The sequence below is a fragment of the Leptodactylus fuscus genome, chromosome 11, assembly GCF_031893055.1.
Source record: "Leptodactylus fuscus isolate aLepFus1 chromosome 11, aLepFus1.hap2, whole genome shotgun sequence".
In the NCBI taxonomy this organism is placed as follows: domain Eukaryota; kingdom Metazoa; phylum Chordata; class Amphibia; order Anura; family Leptodactylidae; genus Leptodactylus; species Leptodactylus fuscus.
The window spans coordinates 37174966-37191728 of NC_134275.1; the positions used below are offsets into that span (position 1 = coordinate 37174966).

Genomic DNA, 16763 nt, shown 5'->3' on the forward strand with positions numbered 1-16763 from the left:
TATTCTAGGGAGAGGAGGTGATTTAGAACTTTTATTTATTTCATATTTTTATTATATATTTTTAAAGCTTTTTTTTTTTTTTTTTTTTACTAGCCGCAATACTAATACAGCAGTGACAGGCCCGGGAGCCTCATTAGGCTCCCGGCTGTCACCCGAACAGGTCGGCTCCTGCGATATCGCCGCGCAGGAGCCGGCCTGCATCTTTACAGGTACGGGGCCGGTGGGGACCGGCCCCGGGGGAGAAGGGGCCGCTGATACTGACCCGGCATCCACTGTACTAGAGAGGCGGATGCCGGGGAGGGATAGACGCCGGGGCCTGAGACATCGCTGCCCTGCTCTGCATGAAGCCAGCGGCGGGGGGGACGGAGGAGCGGAATAGCATCGCCCCTGCTGCTGGCTTCATGCAGGGCAGGGCAGCGATGTCTCAGGCCCCGGCACCTGTAATGGCGTCTATCACTTGCTGGCTTCCGCCTCTCTATTAGAGCGGGTGCCAGGCGCCACATTCGGCCTATAAGATGCACCCTTCTTTTCCCCCCAAATTTGGGGGGAAAAAAGTGCGTCTTATAGTCCGAAAAATACGGTACTTGGTCGTGTCTCTACATAAGCAGTTATTGTCCAGCCACATAATAAGCAGCAGCAACGTCATCGGTCCATCTAATGTCTCTATCAAGTGACTTCTCTAAACCTTCAGTCATGCTTTTTTATTTTCTACTTTCCTGATTGGAAAAAAAAAAAAAAAAAGTAAGCCCTACATGATGGTCAATAGAAATGGACACAGATGGGGGATGAGGGGAGGCTCCATCTGCATCTGTCATGTAATGTCTAGATGACAGCAATGGTGTGAACATACTCGAATGCGAAACTCGCATACAGTGACTGATTCTATTGCCCAATTCATTGACTACCTGTTGTACTGTACAGTCTGTATTATAGCCAAATCCTCTGTCCTGGCCATAATCTGAACTAACCATTAAGGTTGGGTTCACAAGGGGTTTTTTTTGGACCGGATTTTGAGGCAGAGGCCACCTCAGAATCTGGTCCAAAAAATGGCCAGTTGCGGTGCTCTGCTCCGCTTTGGATTAGGCCCAAATAACTGGGCCTGGTTGGGAGGGAGTGTTCGTAGCGGAATCCACGGCAAGAAAGGGCAGGTCGCTTTTCTTTTCCGCGAGCAGCACAAAACTGATAGCAGAAAAAAGTGAACGAGTCCCATTGAAGTCAATGGGAGGAGTTTTTTTGAGCCAAATTTTGACACGGATTCCACATCAAAATCCAGCCCAAAAATCCCTGTGTGAACCCAGCCTAAACGTGTCTGGGACTGGATCTGAAGCTGTAATACAGACCTCATATTACAGTCACATTCTGACAGTCTGAATGAGCTCTTACAGAGTGTTCTCTAGGTGTTTCTGGTTATGTCCATAGGTTTAGTTGAACAGAACTGTCTACATCTTCTCATGGATTTATTACAGTACACATGTTCTTATAGAGCCGAGGTTCCTAATCTGAGGTATACAGCTGCAGTTTACCTACCTCCCCCCTTTCACAATGCATGTACAGGGCAGGGGGGCAGCAGAATGAACTTTTACCTGACCAATATCTTATATGTATAGCAAAATGTTTCCTGCACTGTGAGAAAAACATGAACTGAAGAAAATGTGTGTTATCTCTGAATCCATATAAATTGGAGTCCTCCTTTCTGCCCATATACAAGTCAACCTACTCAATATGCAGAATATTGGCCCATGCTGAGCACATAGTATGGGCTGCTGTTATATATCCACACTGACTGATGTATATTGTTCCTCCTATTACATTAAACCATCTAGGATGACTAATAAGCCTGAATACTGTAAGCTAATAGTAATAGCTGGTCAGTGCTGTATCCAGCTTTAGCTATTAAAGTCATGTCCGTACATATAACACAACGGCTAGTTGTCGGATATCTTTCTTACCGGTGGTCCAGGCTTCCCACGTGGACCAGGAGGGCCCTACAAAGAGAGAAAATTATTACAAACCACAAGAATAATGGGCTGGCCATCACATGAATGGCTGCAGCATGTATTACAGGAGCCTGGGTGAGCCCCAAAGTCCCCTCTGCTACATGATAAACATCTTATTAAGTCTGGTGTTTCATCCTCTGGGTGCTGGAGTGAAGATGCTCCTAATCCATCTCCTGCACCCCCACAATAGATAGCAGCTAGAGTAGATTTGGGTCCACCCCTGATCTGCCCACTCTTCAGAAAAGTGCTGTGCAGGAGGCAAATGTGCCAAAAGTTGCAAATTTGTATGCAAAAATGGCCATGTACAAAAATTTGCAACTTCTATCATGCATTTTACTCCAGAAAGTAACCTATGTAATGTATGATAAATGATGTCAGGAGAAGTTACACCTCGGAGTGTAGTAATATATTCCTACCCTGTCTTACACATTCTTATAACTGGACTTACCCGAGGTCCAGGTAATCCCTGAGAAATATGAGAGAGAAAGATAATATTAATAAACTGTATGTAAAAACCAGACATTATGTCTGCCTGCGGCTTTATGAGGCGACCTGCAGACTACAAATACAATGTACTTACTGTATCCCCTTGTGTTCCTTTGTCTCCTATAGGACCCTAATAGAAAAGAAGAGTGATGAGTGGCCACTGTAGTGGGGGACACGGCATCTGTCACTTTCAGGTGATACTCACAGAAGCAGAAATTACACACTCATACACCTCTCATCAGAGGACCACGCAGAAGAAACCAGTCAGGTTTGTCTGTTTGGGGTTATTTTTACTTTTTGAAGCAAGATATTTCCAGCTGAAAGCAGCAACTAATGTATACAAGGTCCAGACACAGAAAACACAGCACAGACCGGTTTTATTCTGCAGGCTGGGTTAATGTGCGGGGTTACATTATTGTAAGGACAGACGCCGTTCTACAACAGCAATTATAATATGTCGCCCACATCATATGATTAGCTCGGGGCACACATAATATTCCCACGGCCCAGATGCAGGGAAGCGGCTACTTTACATAGAACAAATATAGTACATTTACTACTCAGTTCTATTCTCCGTCTTGCATCTAGGTGTGGACATCGCTATATCTGGTCATACACTTTACATGCTGATTTTGACAGGATTGGTCGACCATGTAATATATACTAGGCCCTCCTGACTCTTCTTGATTCTTTTATTCTTTGGGGTTATTAAGTTGTTGTCAGACTTTCTCCACTTCCCCATTTCAGTGCACATGTATTGCTTGGCCGAGTTGGGTATGGAGGAATCGGGCCAGATGGCTGTCTTAATTAAATGGCCGGCTTTTGTTTGAGCCAATGTTTTTGCATGTCCTATTGCCAGCACCAGGATATGAACCCAACCGCCCAGATAGGTAGATTAGGATCCCCTGAATCCAACAGTTTTCCCCCATGTGAATTGCTTCCTCTGTTGCCAAGATATTGCTGTTTCTGTCGATCTGCAAATGAGCTCTTTGGAGCAATAAGGGCAATGCCGCTTACATCTTTGGAGCAATGAGGGCATTCTCATTACTCCAAAGATCTTCTTAGTATACTTTTAATTGATATGGTGACTTATAGTGTAACATTCTCAATCTGAGCAGAAACATGCCTGCTAAATCTGAATGAAAAATCTTACTTACTGTGTTTCCAGGAGGCCCAACAATGCCCACTGGTCCAATGACTCCTACATTTCCCTAGAGTAAAAAAAAAAAAAAAAAAAAATCACAAAAGTGGGGCTGGTAATGTTAGACTGAAGCTGTGAAAAATTATGGCTGATCTGTAGATGCATAAATGTATGAAGATATTACACTGAAGCTAGACAGACCTCTAAAAAAAGCATTCTCATAACCACCATAGCGGATATATATATATATATATATATATATGTAATCTTACAGTAGTTGTACTTATTTCTTCTCTGCAATGTAAAAATTCCTTGATTAATCTGTGGAAGAAGTCTCAAGCCTTGATGGAGGTCTCGTACACAACCATATTATGGCTCTATTTTACACATCATAGCTCTGTATGTATGCACAGCAGTATCAGGATGCTGAGCCCTTAAAGGAGTTGTCCAGGACCAAAAGAGGCCCACAAGATAGGCCAGCAGTATCCAATTGGTGGCAGTCCAAAACAATCAGCTAAACTGACTGTCTCCAGGCCCTAGAAGCCACTTCACAGGACACGGCTCTGTAAGCACTTCTGCTCCATGTAAGTAATAGGCAGAGCTTGTCCACTGTATAGTGCAGGGGTAGGGAAAGTACGGCTCTCCAGCTGTTGCAAAACTACAACTCCCAGCATGCATACTGGCACTGCTGTTCTGGGAACTCCCATGGAAGTGAATGGAGCATGATGGGAGTTATAGTTTCACAGCAGCTGGAGAGCCGAAGGTTCCCTATTCCTGGTATAGTGGTTACTGCAGCTCTCTGCCCATTACATCAGTAGGAGAGCTGTTTCCAGCCCTCAGAGACAGATGGATCAGCTGACTAAAAGAGTGAAGTATAAGCACGTCCTATGTATTGCCCATTCCTTTTCTAGTGATTCTTGGCTATGGCTCAAAAAACTGCAGCAAAATCTGCAACACAAAAAGCTGCGTTACTGCAATGCGAGGGCTCAGCCTAAGGGTCATTTACATAGACTGACAATTGGCGGTAAAATGGCTCAATCACTGGTTGATGTAAAAGGCCCTGTGATCAGCCGGCTACTTCTGTATGCTTTATGCTTCCTGTATTCTGACAATTGTCAGCAGCACATCTTCCCCTATAAATAGGAGTGGGCTGCTGACAATGGTGCGAAGAATATGTGGACCAAACTGTTGTATGGAAGGGAGTACAACTTACCATTAGACCTGGAGGTCCTTTAGGTCCTTGAATGCCCTTATAGCCAATGTCACCGGGAGGTCCCTGCAGAGATTAGCATAATAACCAATACATGATGTCCAGTAGCCACATAATGAGGGACTGCCCATTATTACATGATCAGCCAACCCATGCCCACAACCACACAACACACCACAAGGTGCTGTCATTGGGAAACCTCCATGTTTACCTCTCCCTCATTACAAGAGTCTGATTCATTTCACTAACACCCAGCTATGTAGTAGAGTCTATGTGCTGGGGTGAGGATCACAAAAGTTTTCACACTACAGAATAGGTACCTTTGGTCCAAATAGGCCTGCCATGCCAGGAAATCCAGTCTCCCCAGGGTCACCCTAAAATAGAAAGGATCACGGCATTATAGGTGGTCTGTGAAAATGCAGCTCCTCTCCTACTCCTACATGCACACTTGGCCAAATCTAGTATGAAATAAATGGGGAAAGTCTAAGTATATAACTGTCAGCTGAACACAGATTCTAAGGTGTAATAGCCACTTTAAAGATGATCAGAGGGGTTCCAACACCCAGTGTCCCCACAATCCCATATTGATGAACTAGCTTTTTTGGGCATGCTGTGAACTCTCATGCCCTCTACATTTCATATGTGGAAGATTTAACTGCTGTGGATCTCACTTTACAAAAACATATCGCTGTGTGATTTAATACAAGCGCATCAGTGTGAGTTATTGCCATGGAGCCATGTTTATTTTTCTCACTTTTTTAGCATATTTTATTGTAATTATGAAAAAAAATCAATAGTCATGGCAAATGCTACATGTGACCCCGGCCCACACATACAGTATGATTGATAAGAGAAGAATGTGAGCGGTGACCTCAGTAGCGGACAGACGGCATCACATTTCTTTTACATTTATTTTAACTATTATATTGCCATTTAGCAGCAGCATGGCCGACCTTTGTCCATTACTCACTGGCTGGCCTTTTGTCCCTGGCTCTCCTTTAGCTCCAGGAAGTCCCATGCCGCCCTCCATGCCACGTTTACCTGGGACTCCCACCTGACCAGGCAATCCTCTTTCTCCCTAGAAAAAAAACATAAAAAGAATAAATATGGAGTTTTACACAAATGCCACAAATTATTATTTTTTTTGCAAATTTCACGTGCAATTGTTCTAGATTTGCCACACTCTGCAAAATCTGCTGCATAAATTGACATGCTGCTGAATTTTATGCATTTTTTATGTAAAGGTAGTGAATTTTCTACCCGTAGTTTTGTGTGAAAGTGCCCTAAAGCTTTAGAGATGTTTTTTTTCCTTCTGCAGGGTAAGATATGTTGGTAATGTTGTAAGGTTCATGTGAGCACAAGTATCAGGAACCAGTCCTAAGTGCCTCATGTGCTCCATCATGTGTGCATAGACATTACCTGAGCTGTGTGCAGGACGTGCCAGTTATTATTAGCCCCAGCTCAGTCAGATGTCAGGAGGCTGCACAACACATGGAGATATCTGTAGTGGTGGGCAAGTCCTGGTTACTATCTCTGACCCAGCTGTCTGTAGGTCTGCATGTGCACAAGTCTGTATCTTGTATGGATACACAACATAATACACTACACACAATACAATAGGGATTTCCACCAAGATGAAAGAACAACCAAAATGGCTCAGACTATAAAAATATGAGCACTTTGTTTCAGTCAACTAATGTCCCCAGCTCTCATTTGTTGCCATCTGTAAATCTTCCATGTTATCTATGCATTTCTTTGGGTTCTAGTCACAAGACTGTGGGGCAAAATGGACGTGATAAACTGACAACACAATCCATCTTTTCCACTTGCATCTTATATTTGTCTGAGAATAGTTTTCACAGTTCATTGATCGACTTATGAAGGATACATCATGGTCTATAGAGGGAGCCATGAAAATGCACAAAGTTACATCTTCTATATTTTGTTGGCCTGTTAGCCACATCGAAATCATTAGTGTGGCTGCACCAGCGGAGGGCGCTCTTCATGCGGAGACAGTGCCTTCTCATGGATTAGGTGCAAATTGATGGCAGCCCTGGGATGCCACACATTGTGGTGTCATTTATGTTACGGTACTTTTGTGGAATAAACAACAAAGAATATGGTGTTGGCACTGGCCAGCAAGTGGTGTCAAGTTGTGACTATTTTATGGCACAAAAGTGTTGTTGGGGATTTAAAAAATAGCAATTTTCTATCCATAGACAGGTCTACAAGTGCTGCATTCCCCTCTATAGGATCTGTGGCATGGTGTAGACATGAATGGAGCGGTGACCACACCTGTATACTACTGCTCCATTCACAAAGGTCATCATTCTCGTTATTGCTTGAGAGCCCCAAAGGTCGCACCCCCAGCTATCAGACACATATCCATATCTGTTCTGCAGATTTCCGTTTTGTGCACAAAACAGGGGCAGGAGACCGAAACCTGCCGGCAGCTTTCAATCCCATTAATTTGAATGGGTTCGAAAAGTCTCCGGCAGTGTGCGCCGATGAGCGTTTTATGCGCTCCACGGCGAAACCGTTTTTTTTAAAACCGGACACAAAGTCGGACATGCAGCACTCTGTGTCCAGTTTAAAAAAAAACAAAACTTTCGCTGCGGAGAGCATAAAATGCTCACCGGCGCACACGGCCAATCTCGGCATGACAGGTTTCCGTCTTCTGCATGCACGGAGTTCAGGCGCTGGTGTGAACGTGAGGCATTTCATTCAGCCAAGCAGTCCCCTGCTCCGAACCCTGAGTGACTGCAGTCTACAGATGGGTCTCTGGTCTAACGTTCTGAACTAATTAGCATACTTTTTCTTCCCATGGAGCAATGCTTGTAAATAAGGCTTCAATGTAAACTAGCACTCCGCTGAACCTTATGATGTAACAAAGACAACTGGGAAGATTTCAGTCAAAAGGTTAAGAAGTGATAAGTCTCAGCAGCTGATAACCACTTGCTTTTTTCACCCAGAGTAAACTTTAATCACAGAGCTAATGTTCTGAGCTCCCTCTATTGGCCAATTTGTAGAATTACATACAGCGCATATGTCCTGTAGTCTTCTTTTTTTTTTTTTTCCCCAGTGGTGTTGATTCGTGCAGCAAACTGGTATTTAGATGTAGAACTTCAGTCTCATACACACTGCCGATGGTGCACCCCAAGGATCTTTCAAAGGGGAGCGTTATGCTCCTTTCTGGGATTTATAGAGCAAGTCTTATCCTGCTCCATGAAAACAGATTGAAACGGAACGGAAAGCGATGGAGGACGAAAGAATGCAAAGTGCATTCTGTTATATATATGTATAAGCATCTGCCCGCGACTTCGTCTGCGGGTTGGCGGTGGCGTGGAACCGCGTACAGGTGTTGTATTGGTGGAGAAGATGCGCCGTGGGCCAAGGCGGACCCCCTCCCCTTGCATTTACCGTGACCCCCCCTCCTCCTGCGACCCCCCCCCCCCCACTCTGCGGCGGCCCCCAAAACCTCCTCTGGGCCCTCCTCCCGCGGCCTATCCTACATCCACACCCCTGCGCTCCCGCGGAAAGCCTACTGCCCTGCCCTCTGTGCCCCGCGGGACTGGGCACTCTCCTTGTACCCCCCGAAACGCGGTCCTGCGCAGCAGCCTCTTGCGTGCACCCTAAGCCCCCAAATGTCTTGCCTTTTGGCCCAGCGCCCAAAATTGTACAGTCCTGCGGCGCTGGCCAGGCCCCCTGCACACCTTGACTGTGGCCCCAGGGTTGGGCCGCCGTAGCTGCACCCTACAATCTGGCGGGGTACTTACCCAGCTGGCACAGCCAAGACCCGTGGCGCCCTGGCCCCCTGCACACCCTGGCCACGGACACTCGTTTGGGAAGCCGTACCTGCGCTCTGGAGGCAGCCGGGGTACTTACCCAGCTGCCACAGCCAAGTGCTGTTCTCTACTCCGACGAGTTTAGCTGCGTGTCCTGTTCGTTGCGTGAGCTGCCGATGGCCTCGTCGGGCCCCACAGAGGCAGGCGGCGGCGCTGCTAACATCCGCCATGTTGGCTGGCTCGCACATCGGAACCCCCTCAGACTGGCGCGGATGTATCGGACCGCGACGCTTCTGCACTGGCCCGCCCCCAGGCTGCTGCACACCAATCGGATCCCGCTGACAGACCTGTGATGACGGCATCCAGGTCCTGCAGCAGAGCAGGGGCTCTGTTTCACCGGTCACGGTGGGCCTGTCGGCGGAGTGCGCGGCTTGCCATGTAGCCTATGTTTCCTTCCTGACGCTGGGTTCACACCTGCGTTCAGGGTCTCCGTACTATGGTTTCCGTCTTCTGCATGGCAGAAGACGGAAACCATAGACCGGGTCCGGCCGTGCGCGGCGGTGAGCGTTTTAGGCTCTCCGCCGCGAAACCGGATTTTTTTTATCCGGACACAGAGTACTGCATGTCCGACTCTGTGTCCGGATTATAAAACCCGGTTTCGCGGCGGAGAGCGCAAAACGCTCACTGCCGCGCACGGCCGGACAGCTTTCTCACCCATTCAAATGAATGGGTGAGAAAGTCTCCTGCAGGCTTCCGTCTCCTGCATCTGTTTTATGCAGGAAACGGAAACCTGCAATAAGGACCGAACAACGCAGATGTGAACGAGCCCTGACAAATATCTCGGTATGTGCAAAATCTGAGCCCAATCCTTTAGTAAAATAAAAAAAATAAAATAATAATAATAATAAATAAATAAATAAAAATAAATTTAGTATTAGTATAGTATAGTAAGTATAGGAGAGGAGATTTATATTATTAGTAGGAGACACAGTGATACATCTCTATTATATTATTTATATTTTCTTTTTAAGACAAACTACAAAAAACCAAAAAATATTAAAAAGACAACTAAATGTGCCCATCCTCCCTCTGTTATACATCTATTCTATTGATTTCCAGGCTATACCAGGCTATAACTTTATAGATATTTTGCTTCCGGGTCATTCCATATCAAGTGATCCAAATAGGAATATTTTTTTTACCTGACGTCTTTAGATTTTTTTTTATTTTTTATGAAGTACAACTTTAAGTTAATTACAAATAAAAAGTTTTGAATTTTTTTCTTCATCAGTTAATTTTTTATAGACTTTTAAAGTTTTGAAAAAGTGTGAATTTTGGCCTGGTATGGCTTTACATTTTTTAACATATCTTGGGCTAGAATTAAGATAAATAGGTGGGAGAGGCATCATTTTTCTCAGAACGGTACCGGCTTTCATTTGATATGTCACAAGACGATGTTTCTTTATATTTTGTTTTGGAGAAATCAAATTCAAAATTCTGATGCGCAATTGTGAAAAAAAACGTATGTCTTAAAATTGTGAAAAAATGCATTTGTGTTACTTGTGTTCTTGGTTATATTTGTACAGGTTTTCAACTTGGGACCAAATTGGGAGCAATTTTTTTTAATTTTTTTTTTTAAGCCTTGAATCATCTGATTTTATGTTTGTGTGAGCTTCTTCCTTTTCAAATTACAATTTGCTGAATTCAACATTTATATGCAAGAATAAAAAAAACATAAACAAATACTGTAAGTGCCAGAATAAATACATCTTATCATCATAACACAACTTGTCCAGCATTTTCAACCTGAATGCATTGAACAAACCGAAAGAAAAAAGCTGCTCATATCCTAAAGTGGGATTTTCTAAATAGTCTCATCCTAATTATATGTTAACAAGAGTACAAGAACCAATATTTGTAACACATATTTCTACATGTAACAATTGTTTTTTATTATATCACTAAACATGTAATTTATTAAGAAAAATAGTCCAGTAGATAAATCCTCATTCTATAAAATATGAACTAATCAAACAATTAATAGGACATTTTTAAACTACTGGCCTTTTATCATCAATTTGTCCTTTCTAGTGAGTGAAATGTAATCTTGTCCTTCCATACTACCTAGTAATTGTACATTAGCATCATGTCCTCAGTCATTCCTTACATCAGTGACTGCATCAACATATACTGAGCAATGCAATATGAGAACATAACATGACTTCTGTATTAATTACTCTACTCTACCTTTAATAATAAGGGACATGCATCAAACATGAAGATTGGAACCTCCCTTCTTGTGGTTATCTGAGGTGAACTACAATAAGTGTCCTACCAGAAACACACCTCTGAGAGATGGTCCCACTCTAGTGTCAGATTACAGGACCTGTATACTGCTAGTCTGACACTAGGTAACATTACAATTTTGTGAGGTGGCTCATTCTCTGTACATATCTCACATATAGACCCCACACTTTTAGACCACAGGCTGAACAGATCTGAATTCAAGATTTTCGGAATGACACTGTAATAGTTATATTTTAAAATATTATTCCATCGCGATCCCAACTTGAATTTTGGTACAGATGTGGCTAAGGGCATAGCAGGCCCATGTGCATTTTTTTTAAAAATTTTTAAATGAAACGTTTTTTTCAGAAATGTGTTTTAAAATTTTGCGTTTGTGTTCACATGGGTAAAATATTAACAAAGATACTCTTGTGACATATTTGGTGAAAGCCTGTATAGTTCTGAGTAGAATGGCGTTTTTTTTGTTTCTCTATCTTTTTTCTAGCCTAAGTTATGAGGAGAAATGTAAAGGCAGGCAACACAGAAATTCACACTTTTTCTGAACTTTGAAAATCAATTAAAAATCAAAAAAAATTTATAGAATTTTTTTTTTCTTCACATTTTGCATTCTCTGACACACTATTACCAAATAACAAAATCTCAAAAGAATTAAAAATATAGAGGGAAAAAATCATTCACTTGACACGGAATGACCCTTCCATGAACCTTATCTAGGGCCTCTATTCCCATCCAGTAACAGGCTATATGCATCTATTATTGAAAATCTGACACCACATTCACAAGCCGCCCATACACACGACAATGATCATCTACAATGTGTCCAATCAATTGCTGATGGGATCAAATGTGGGCGTTGAGGTCAGGACAGACACCTCTCCTAGAACACAGAATTAAGGCGACTTTCACAATGGTTTAGTTCGGGATAGGGTTAAGGGGATATTGTCACTCCTTGGGGAGAGACCACCATATAGGTGTGTGGAGACTTATTAAGCCTTTAGCACTCCACTTCGCAAGGGACCATGGGAAGAATATGCAAATCTGTCTTCCACGATGTAATTAGGAAGTCAGCTGCTGCCTCAGTGTTGCAAACCAACTGATCGTTATGGATAGTTATGGAACACCTTTAGGTTTTTTTCAGCCCAACAAATCTACCATCTGTCGAAGATTTCCATTCTGGGAACGTTGTGTAAACCAGTCTTAATGAATTCCCTACAAAGTTTTTGCATTCCTTTTTCTTCTTGGAAAAGACCATAATAAAATGCTTGTGAGCTATTAAAAACATTTAAAGAAAAAAATAGTGCGAAATCAGCCATACTCTATCATATAACCGTATATGATGGAGGAGAGAAGCCAAGCTCTGATTTATAACCCTATATGTTGCAGAGCTCAGATTCTCTCCCTCTATCATATAATCCTATATATATTTCAGAGCTTAGCTTCTCTCCTGTCATATAACCATATACACAGTGAAGGAAATAAGTATTTTATCCGTTGCTGATTTTGTAAGTTTGCCCACTGACAAAGACATGTCTAATTATAAGGGTAGGTTAATTTTAACATATCAAAAATAAAATCCAGAAAATCACATTGTATAAATGTATTTGCATTTCATATAGAGAAATAAGTATTTGAGCCCTCTGGCAAAGGGATCCTATCATTCACACACTATTTTTTTTTTAAGGTACCATGTCGGAATAGCTTTAAGAAAGGCTATTCGTCTCCTACCTTTCATTGTGTTCTCCGTTCCGCCGTTCGCCTACAATCCCGGTTCTTGTCGGTATGCAAATTAGCTCTGTTGCAGCACTGGGGGCGTCCCCAATGCTGCCAGAGAATTCTCTCCAGCGCCACCTCCATCTTCGTCAGGAGCGTCCTCTTCAGCCTGTTCTTCCGGTGGTGGCTTGTAACTTCTAGGCCTCGAGCAGAGCAAACTGTGCATGTCCACAGGCCATAAGAAAATGGCCGCTTACAATACTGTGGCCTGTGGCCATGCGCAGTCTGCTCTGCCCAAGACCTAGAAGTTACAAGCCACCGCAGGAAGAACAGGCTGAAGAGAACGCTCCTGACGAAGATGGAAGCGGCGCTGGAGAGAGTTCTCTGGCAGCACTGGGGATGCCCCCAGTGCTGTTTGAGCACTGGAGCCCGCCCCCAGTGCTGCGAGAGAGCTAATTTGCATATCAACAAGAACTGGGATTGTAGGCGAATGGCGGCACGGAGAAGACAACGAAAGGTAGGAGACGAATAGCCTTTCTTAAGGCTATTCCGACGTGGTACCTAGAAAAAATAGTGTGTGAATGATAGGATCCCTTTAATACTTGTTGGCAAAACCCTTGTTGGTGCGCACAGCAGTCAGACGTTTTTTGTAGTTGATGAGGTTTGCACACATGTCAGGAGGAATTTTGGGCCACTCCTCTTTGCAGATCATCTCTAAATCATTAAGATTTTGAGGCTGTCACTTGGCAACTCGGAGCTTCAGTTCCCTCCATAAGTTTTCTATGAAATTAAGGTCTGGAGACTGGCTAGGCCACTCCATGACCTTAATGTGCTTCTTTTTGAGCCCCTCCTTTCTTGTCTTGGCTGTATGTTTTGGGTCCTTGTCCTGCTGGAAGACCCAGCCACGACCCATTTTTATGTCCTGGCGGAGAGAAGGAGGTTGCCGCTTAGGATTTTATGGCATATGGTTCCATCCATTCTCTCAGTGAAGTAGTTCTGTGCCCTTAGCAGAGAAACACTTCCAAAACATAATGTTTCCACCTCCATGTCTGGCAGTGGGGAAGGTGTTCTTTGGGTCATAGGCAGCATTTCTCTTCCTCCAAACACGGCGAGTTGAGGTAATGCCGAAGAGCTCAATTTTTGTCTCATCTGACCAGTCTGGATGATTCTGTGAGTGATTTGGAGAAGGTGCCGTGGTCAGATGAGACAAAAATTGAGCTTTTTGGCCTTAACTCAGCTCGCCAATTATCCTGTTGATCTGTGACTGAGACCAAGCTTTCTGACACTGGCCAGCACATCTCTCTAGAAACCCTTGATAGTCTTGAGATTTCATTGTACCCTGCTCAGATTCAAGACACCCTGTACCAGATGCAGCAAAGCAGTCCCAGAACATAACAGGGCCTCCTCCATGTCTCATAGTAGGGACAGTGTTCTTTTCAAGATATGCTTCATTTTTCCGTCTGTGAACATAGAGCTAATGTGCTTTGCTAAAAGTACGATTTTTGTCTCATCTGTTCATAGGACATTCTCCCAGAAGCTTTGTGACTTGTCAGCATGTAGTTTGGCAAAGTCCACTTTGTCAGATTCAAGTTTTTTCATTAAATGAGGGGTACCAAAAATTTTGTCCGCGTGTGTATATATATCATGGAGCTCAGCTTCTTTTCTCAGCTCCAGGGCTGTAAAGTTGGGAGTCGGTCAAAAGTTAGTGCCTTGAAGGTTATTTGCTTGGTCAAAAGTTTGCGACTCAGACATCAAAATAAATACACTAATTTATATAATTATTAATATTTTGTAATTAGATTTATAGTTTATTTACTTTTTTAGGAATTCAATTACTAGTTTTTTTCCCCCCTAAATTAGAGGAACTATTGCTTCTGTTTGACCATGGTTGAGGCTAGAATGGAGTAGGGTACATTGGTGTGTTGTGAATCCAGTAGGTGGCGCTGCCTCAGCTTCAGGCAGGTTAGCTGTGACGAGCTGGTAGACTAAGCCTGCTATACCATACCTGCTCCATTCTAGCATCTACCGCCAGTCGTTTATAAAGGAGTCTGAGACGGTGATTTGGCCTACCAATTTCACAGTCCTGTCTTCTCCAAATCACCTGCCAGGGCACTTTAAAGGGGTTGTCTCCACAGAATAAGGGATCTCTGGCACTCTGGCCATGGAACCGCACTGCTGCATTCACGTGATCTTTTGGGCCCTCATAGTTGAGATTTCCGGGGGTCCCACGGGGTTGGACCACCAACTATTATAGGTTTGCTTTAAGAAAGCATAAGCAATATGAGCCTACAACAATGCAATACTGTAGAGTACAGCACCTGCCCAAAATAGGAGTGCTCGAGCCACATACTCAGATGAGCTCTCCCCCTTATAAAATGAAGAATCTTCATTTTTATTAGCAGTTGAATTTTTTATTTTGCATTTCTGGATGAAGTGAATAAAAACACTGAAATGAAAGAAATCTGCAACTATTTATCTGTGGCCAGAGCTGACATTCCCAAGCTCCAAGCAGCTGTGCATACACCTCCGGCCAGAAGAGATCCCACAGGGAGAATGCGGCACTCATGAGGAGACATCTGCTGAATGTGCACAAACTGCAGCACAATATGGAAAGGTTTATTCTTTCTCCAAGGGGGTAACACATATCCGAACTGTACATTGTTGTAAAACAATAGCAGTCACTATGAAAGGCCATTTCCAGCTTTTATGGATCTTAACCACTAGAGGGCAGCAGATAATAATGTAAGTTATGACTGGGTCATCCAGTTTAGATTCTTTTGGCATAGTGTAATACCATAGGATTCAGATGAATCAAATGAAGGTCTGGTGTTGTGTGGGTCACATGACCTGTGAGGACCAGGCTAAGTGCAGACTAAAGCCCAGAGGAGCTGATAATGGCTGCTTTACACTTTAACATGAGTCAGATTTGCTCCACCTGGACAAGGCGGACAGACATAATACTGGATCCTTAACTCTGCTCATCCGGACTGGGGACAAATAACATAAAACATCTCATGTAATGCGTCTCGGCAGAGATAGCGGACATAAGCTCAGTAAAACAACCTGATACATGATGATAGCACATTTATAACTACACTCTCCCTAAACTACATGCAGGATGCAACAGTAATGGGTGTATGGGGTGAGGCACAGTATATTAGATATTGTTGGTATGTACAAATAGCCAGACTAGCTAACCGGAAGAAAAGAACCCAATGTATATTACAGAAATATACTAGAAATCCCATCACTGGAGCTTCAGTCTGTACTCCATCCTAATACCATTTTCCAGCTTCTATCTGTTGCCGCTGAACTCCAGGCTAACCCTGGACAGTCAGTTACATCAGGGTTTTGTCATGGCGCTCTCTGGTTCTATGTAATAACCGGGATACTACCATTCAACCAATAACTGAAAATCTAATATGATGTATGCAGCTCTAACAAACTGTAATATGGCTCCAAACTGACAATGTTATAGGGAATCTGTCATCAGGGTCAGGCTGCCCCAACTGCCAGCAGTGTGAAATCACGACAGGGTCTGTCATGACAGACAGCTATGTTTTAGCTGCAGCTTAGTGGATAAGTCCAGGCATGGGGATAGGAGACTGCTGTGCTGCTTCTTCCCACCACACTTGACTGACAGATCTCTCCATATATGCAAAAAGGGAAGGAATTATCAATCAAACCAAGCAGGGGCACAATAAACCGCATAATGGACTCTACTGACCTGACCTGACTCCTAAAGTAACATTGGGCACATGGAACACCCACCCAAATACTGTACAATTCACTAGAAAAGATGATGTAACAATACACAGACATTACCCTGAGTCCAAATGGTCCCTGAGCCCCAGGTAATCCTGGCACACCAGTGTTTCCACGTTTTCCAGACATGCCGGTAGATCCGATCTCTCCATCATCTCCTTGTTCTCCCTAGGAAGGAAAACAAATATTAATGGATCATCTTTCATCTCATGGATTATAGAAGCTTTATACATCTAAAGGACACTTACTTTGAGTCCAGCAGTGCCATCTTTCCCTGGAATTCCGTCTGGTCCTGGGGGACCCTCTTGGCCTTGTCTTCCTACCACTCCCCGGGGTCCAGCCATCCCTACTGCTCCCTAAAA

The 16763-nt window shown here is 43.6% G+C and overlaps 1 protein-coding gene across 1 annotated transcript in view; it reads right to left on the minus strand.

Moving 5' to 3' along the window:
- COL27A1 (collagen type XXVII alpha 1 chain) overlaps window positions 1-16763 on the minus strand; it is a 219851-nt gene that overhangs the window by 15512 nt on the left and 187576 nt on the right. Inside the window, exons 47-55 of the mRNA XM_075259238.1 lie at window positions 16650-16757; window positions 16462-16569; window positions 5805-5912; window positions 5155-5208; window positions 4838-4900; window positions 3641-3694; window positions 2578-2613; window positions 2446-2463; window positions 1950-1985 (exon numbers count right to left, since the gene is read on the minus strand). Coding sequence (XP_075115339.1) covers window positions 1950-1985; window positions 2446-2463; window positions 2578-2613; window positions 3641-3694; window positions 4838-4900; window positions 5155-5208; window positions 5805-5912; window positions 16462-16569; window positions 16650-16757 — 585 coding nt within the window. The remainder of the gene's footprint in view (window positions 1-1949; window positions 1986-2445; window positions 2464-2577; window positions 2614-3640; window positions 3695-4837; window positions 4901-5154; window positions 5209-5804; window positions 5913-16461; window positions 16570-16649; window positions 16758-16763) is intronic.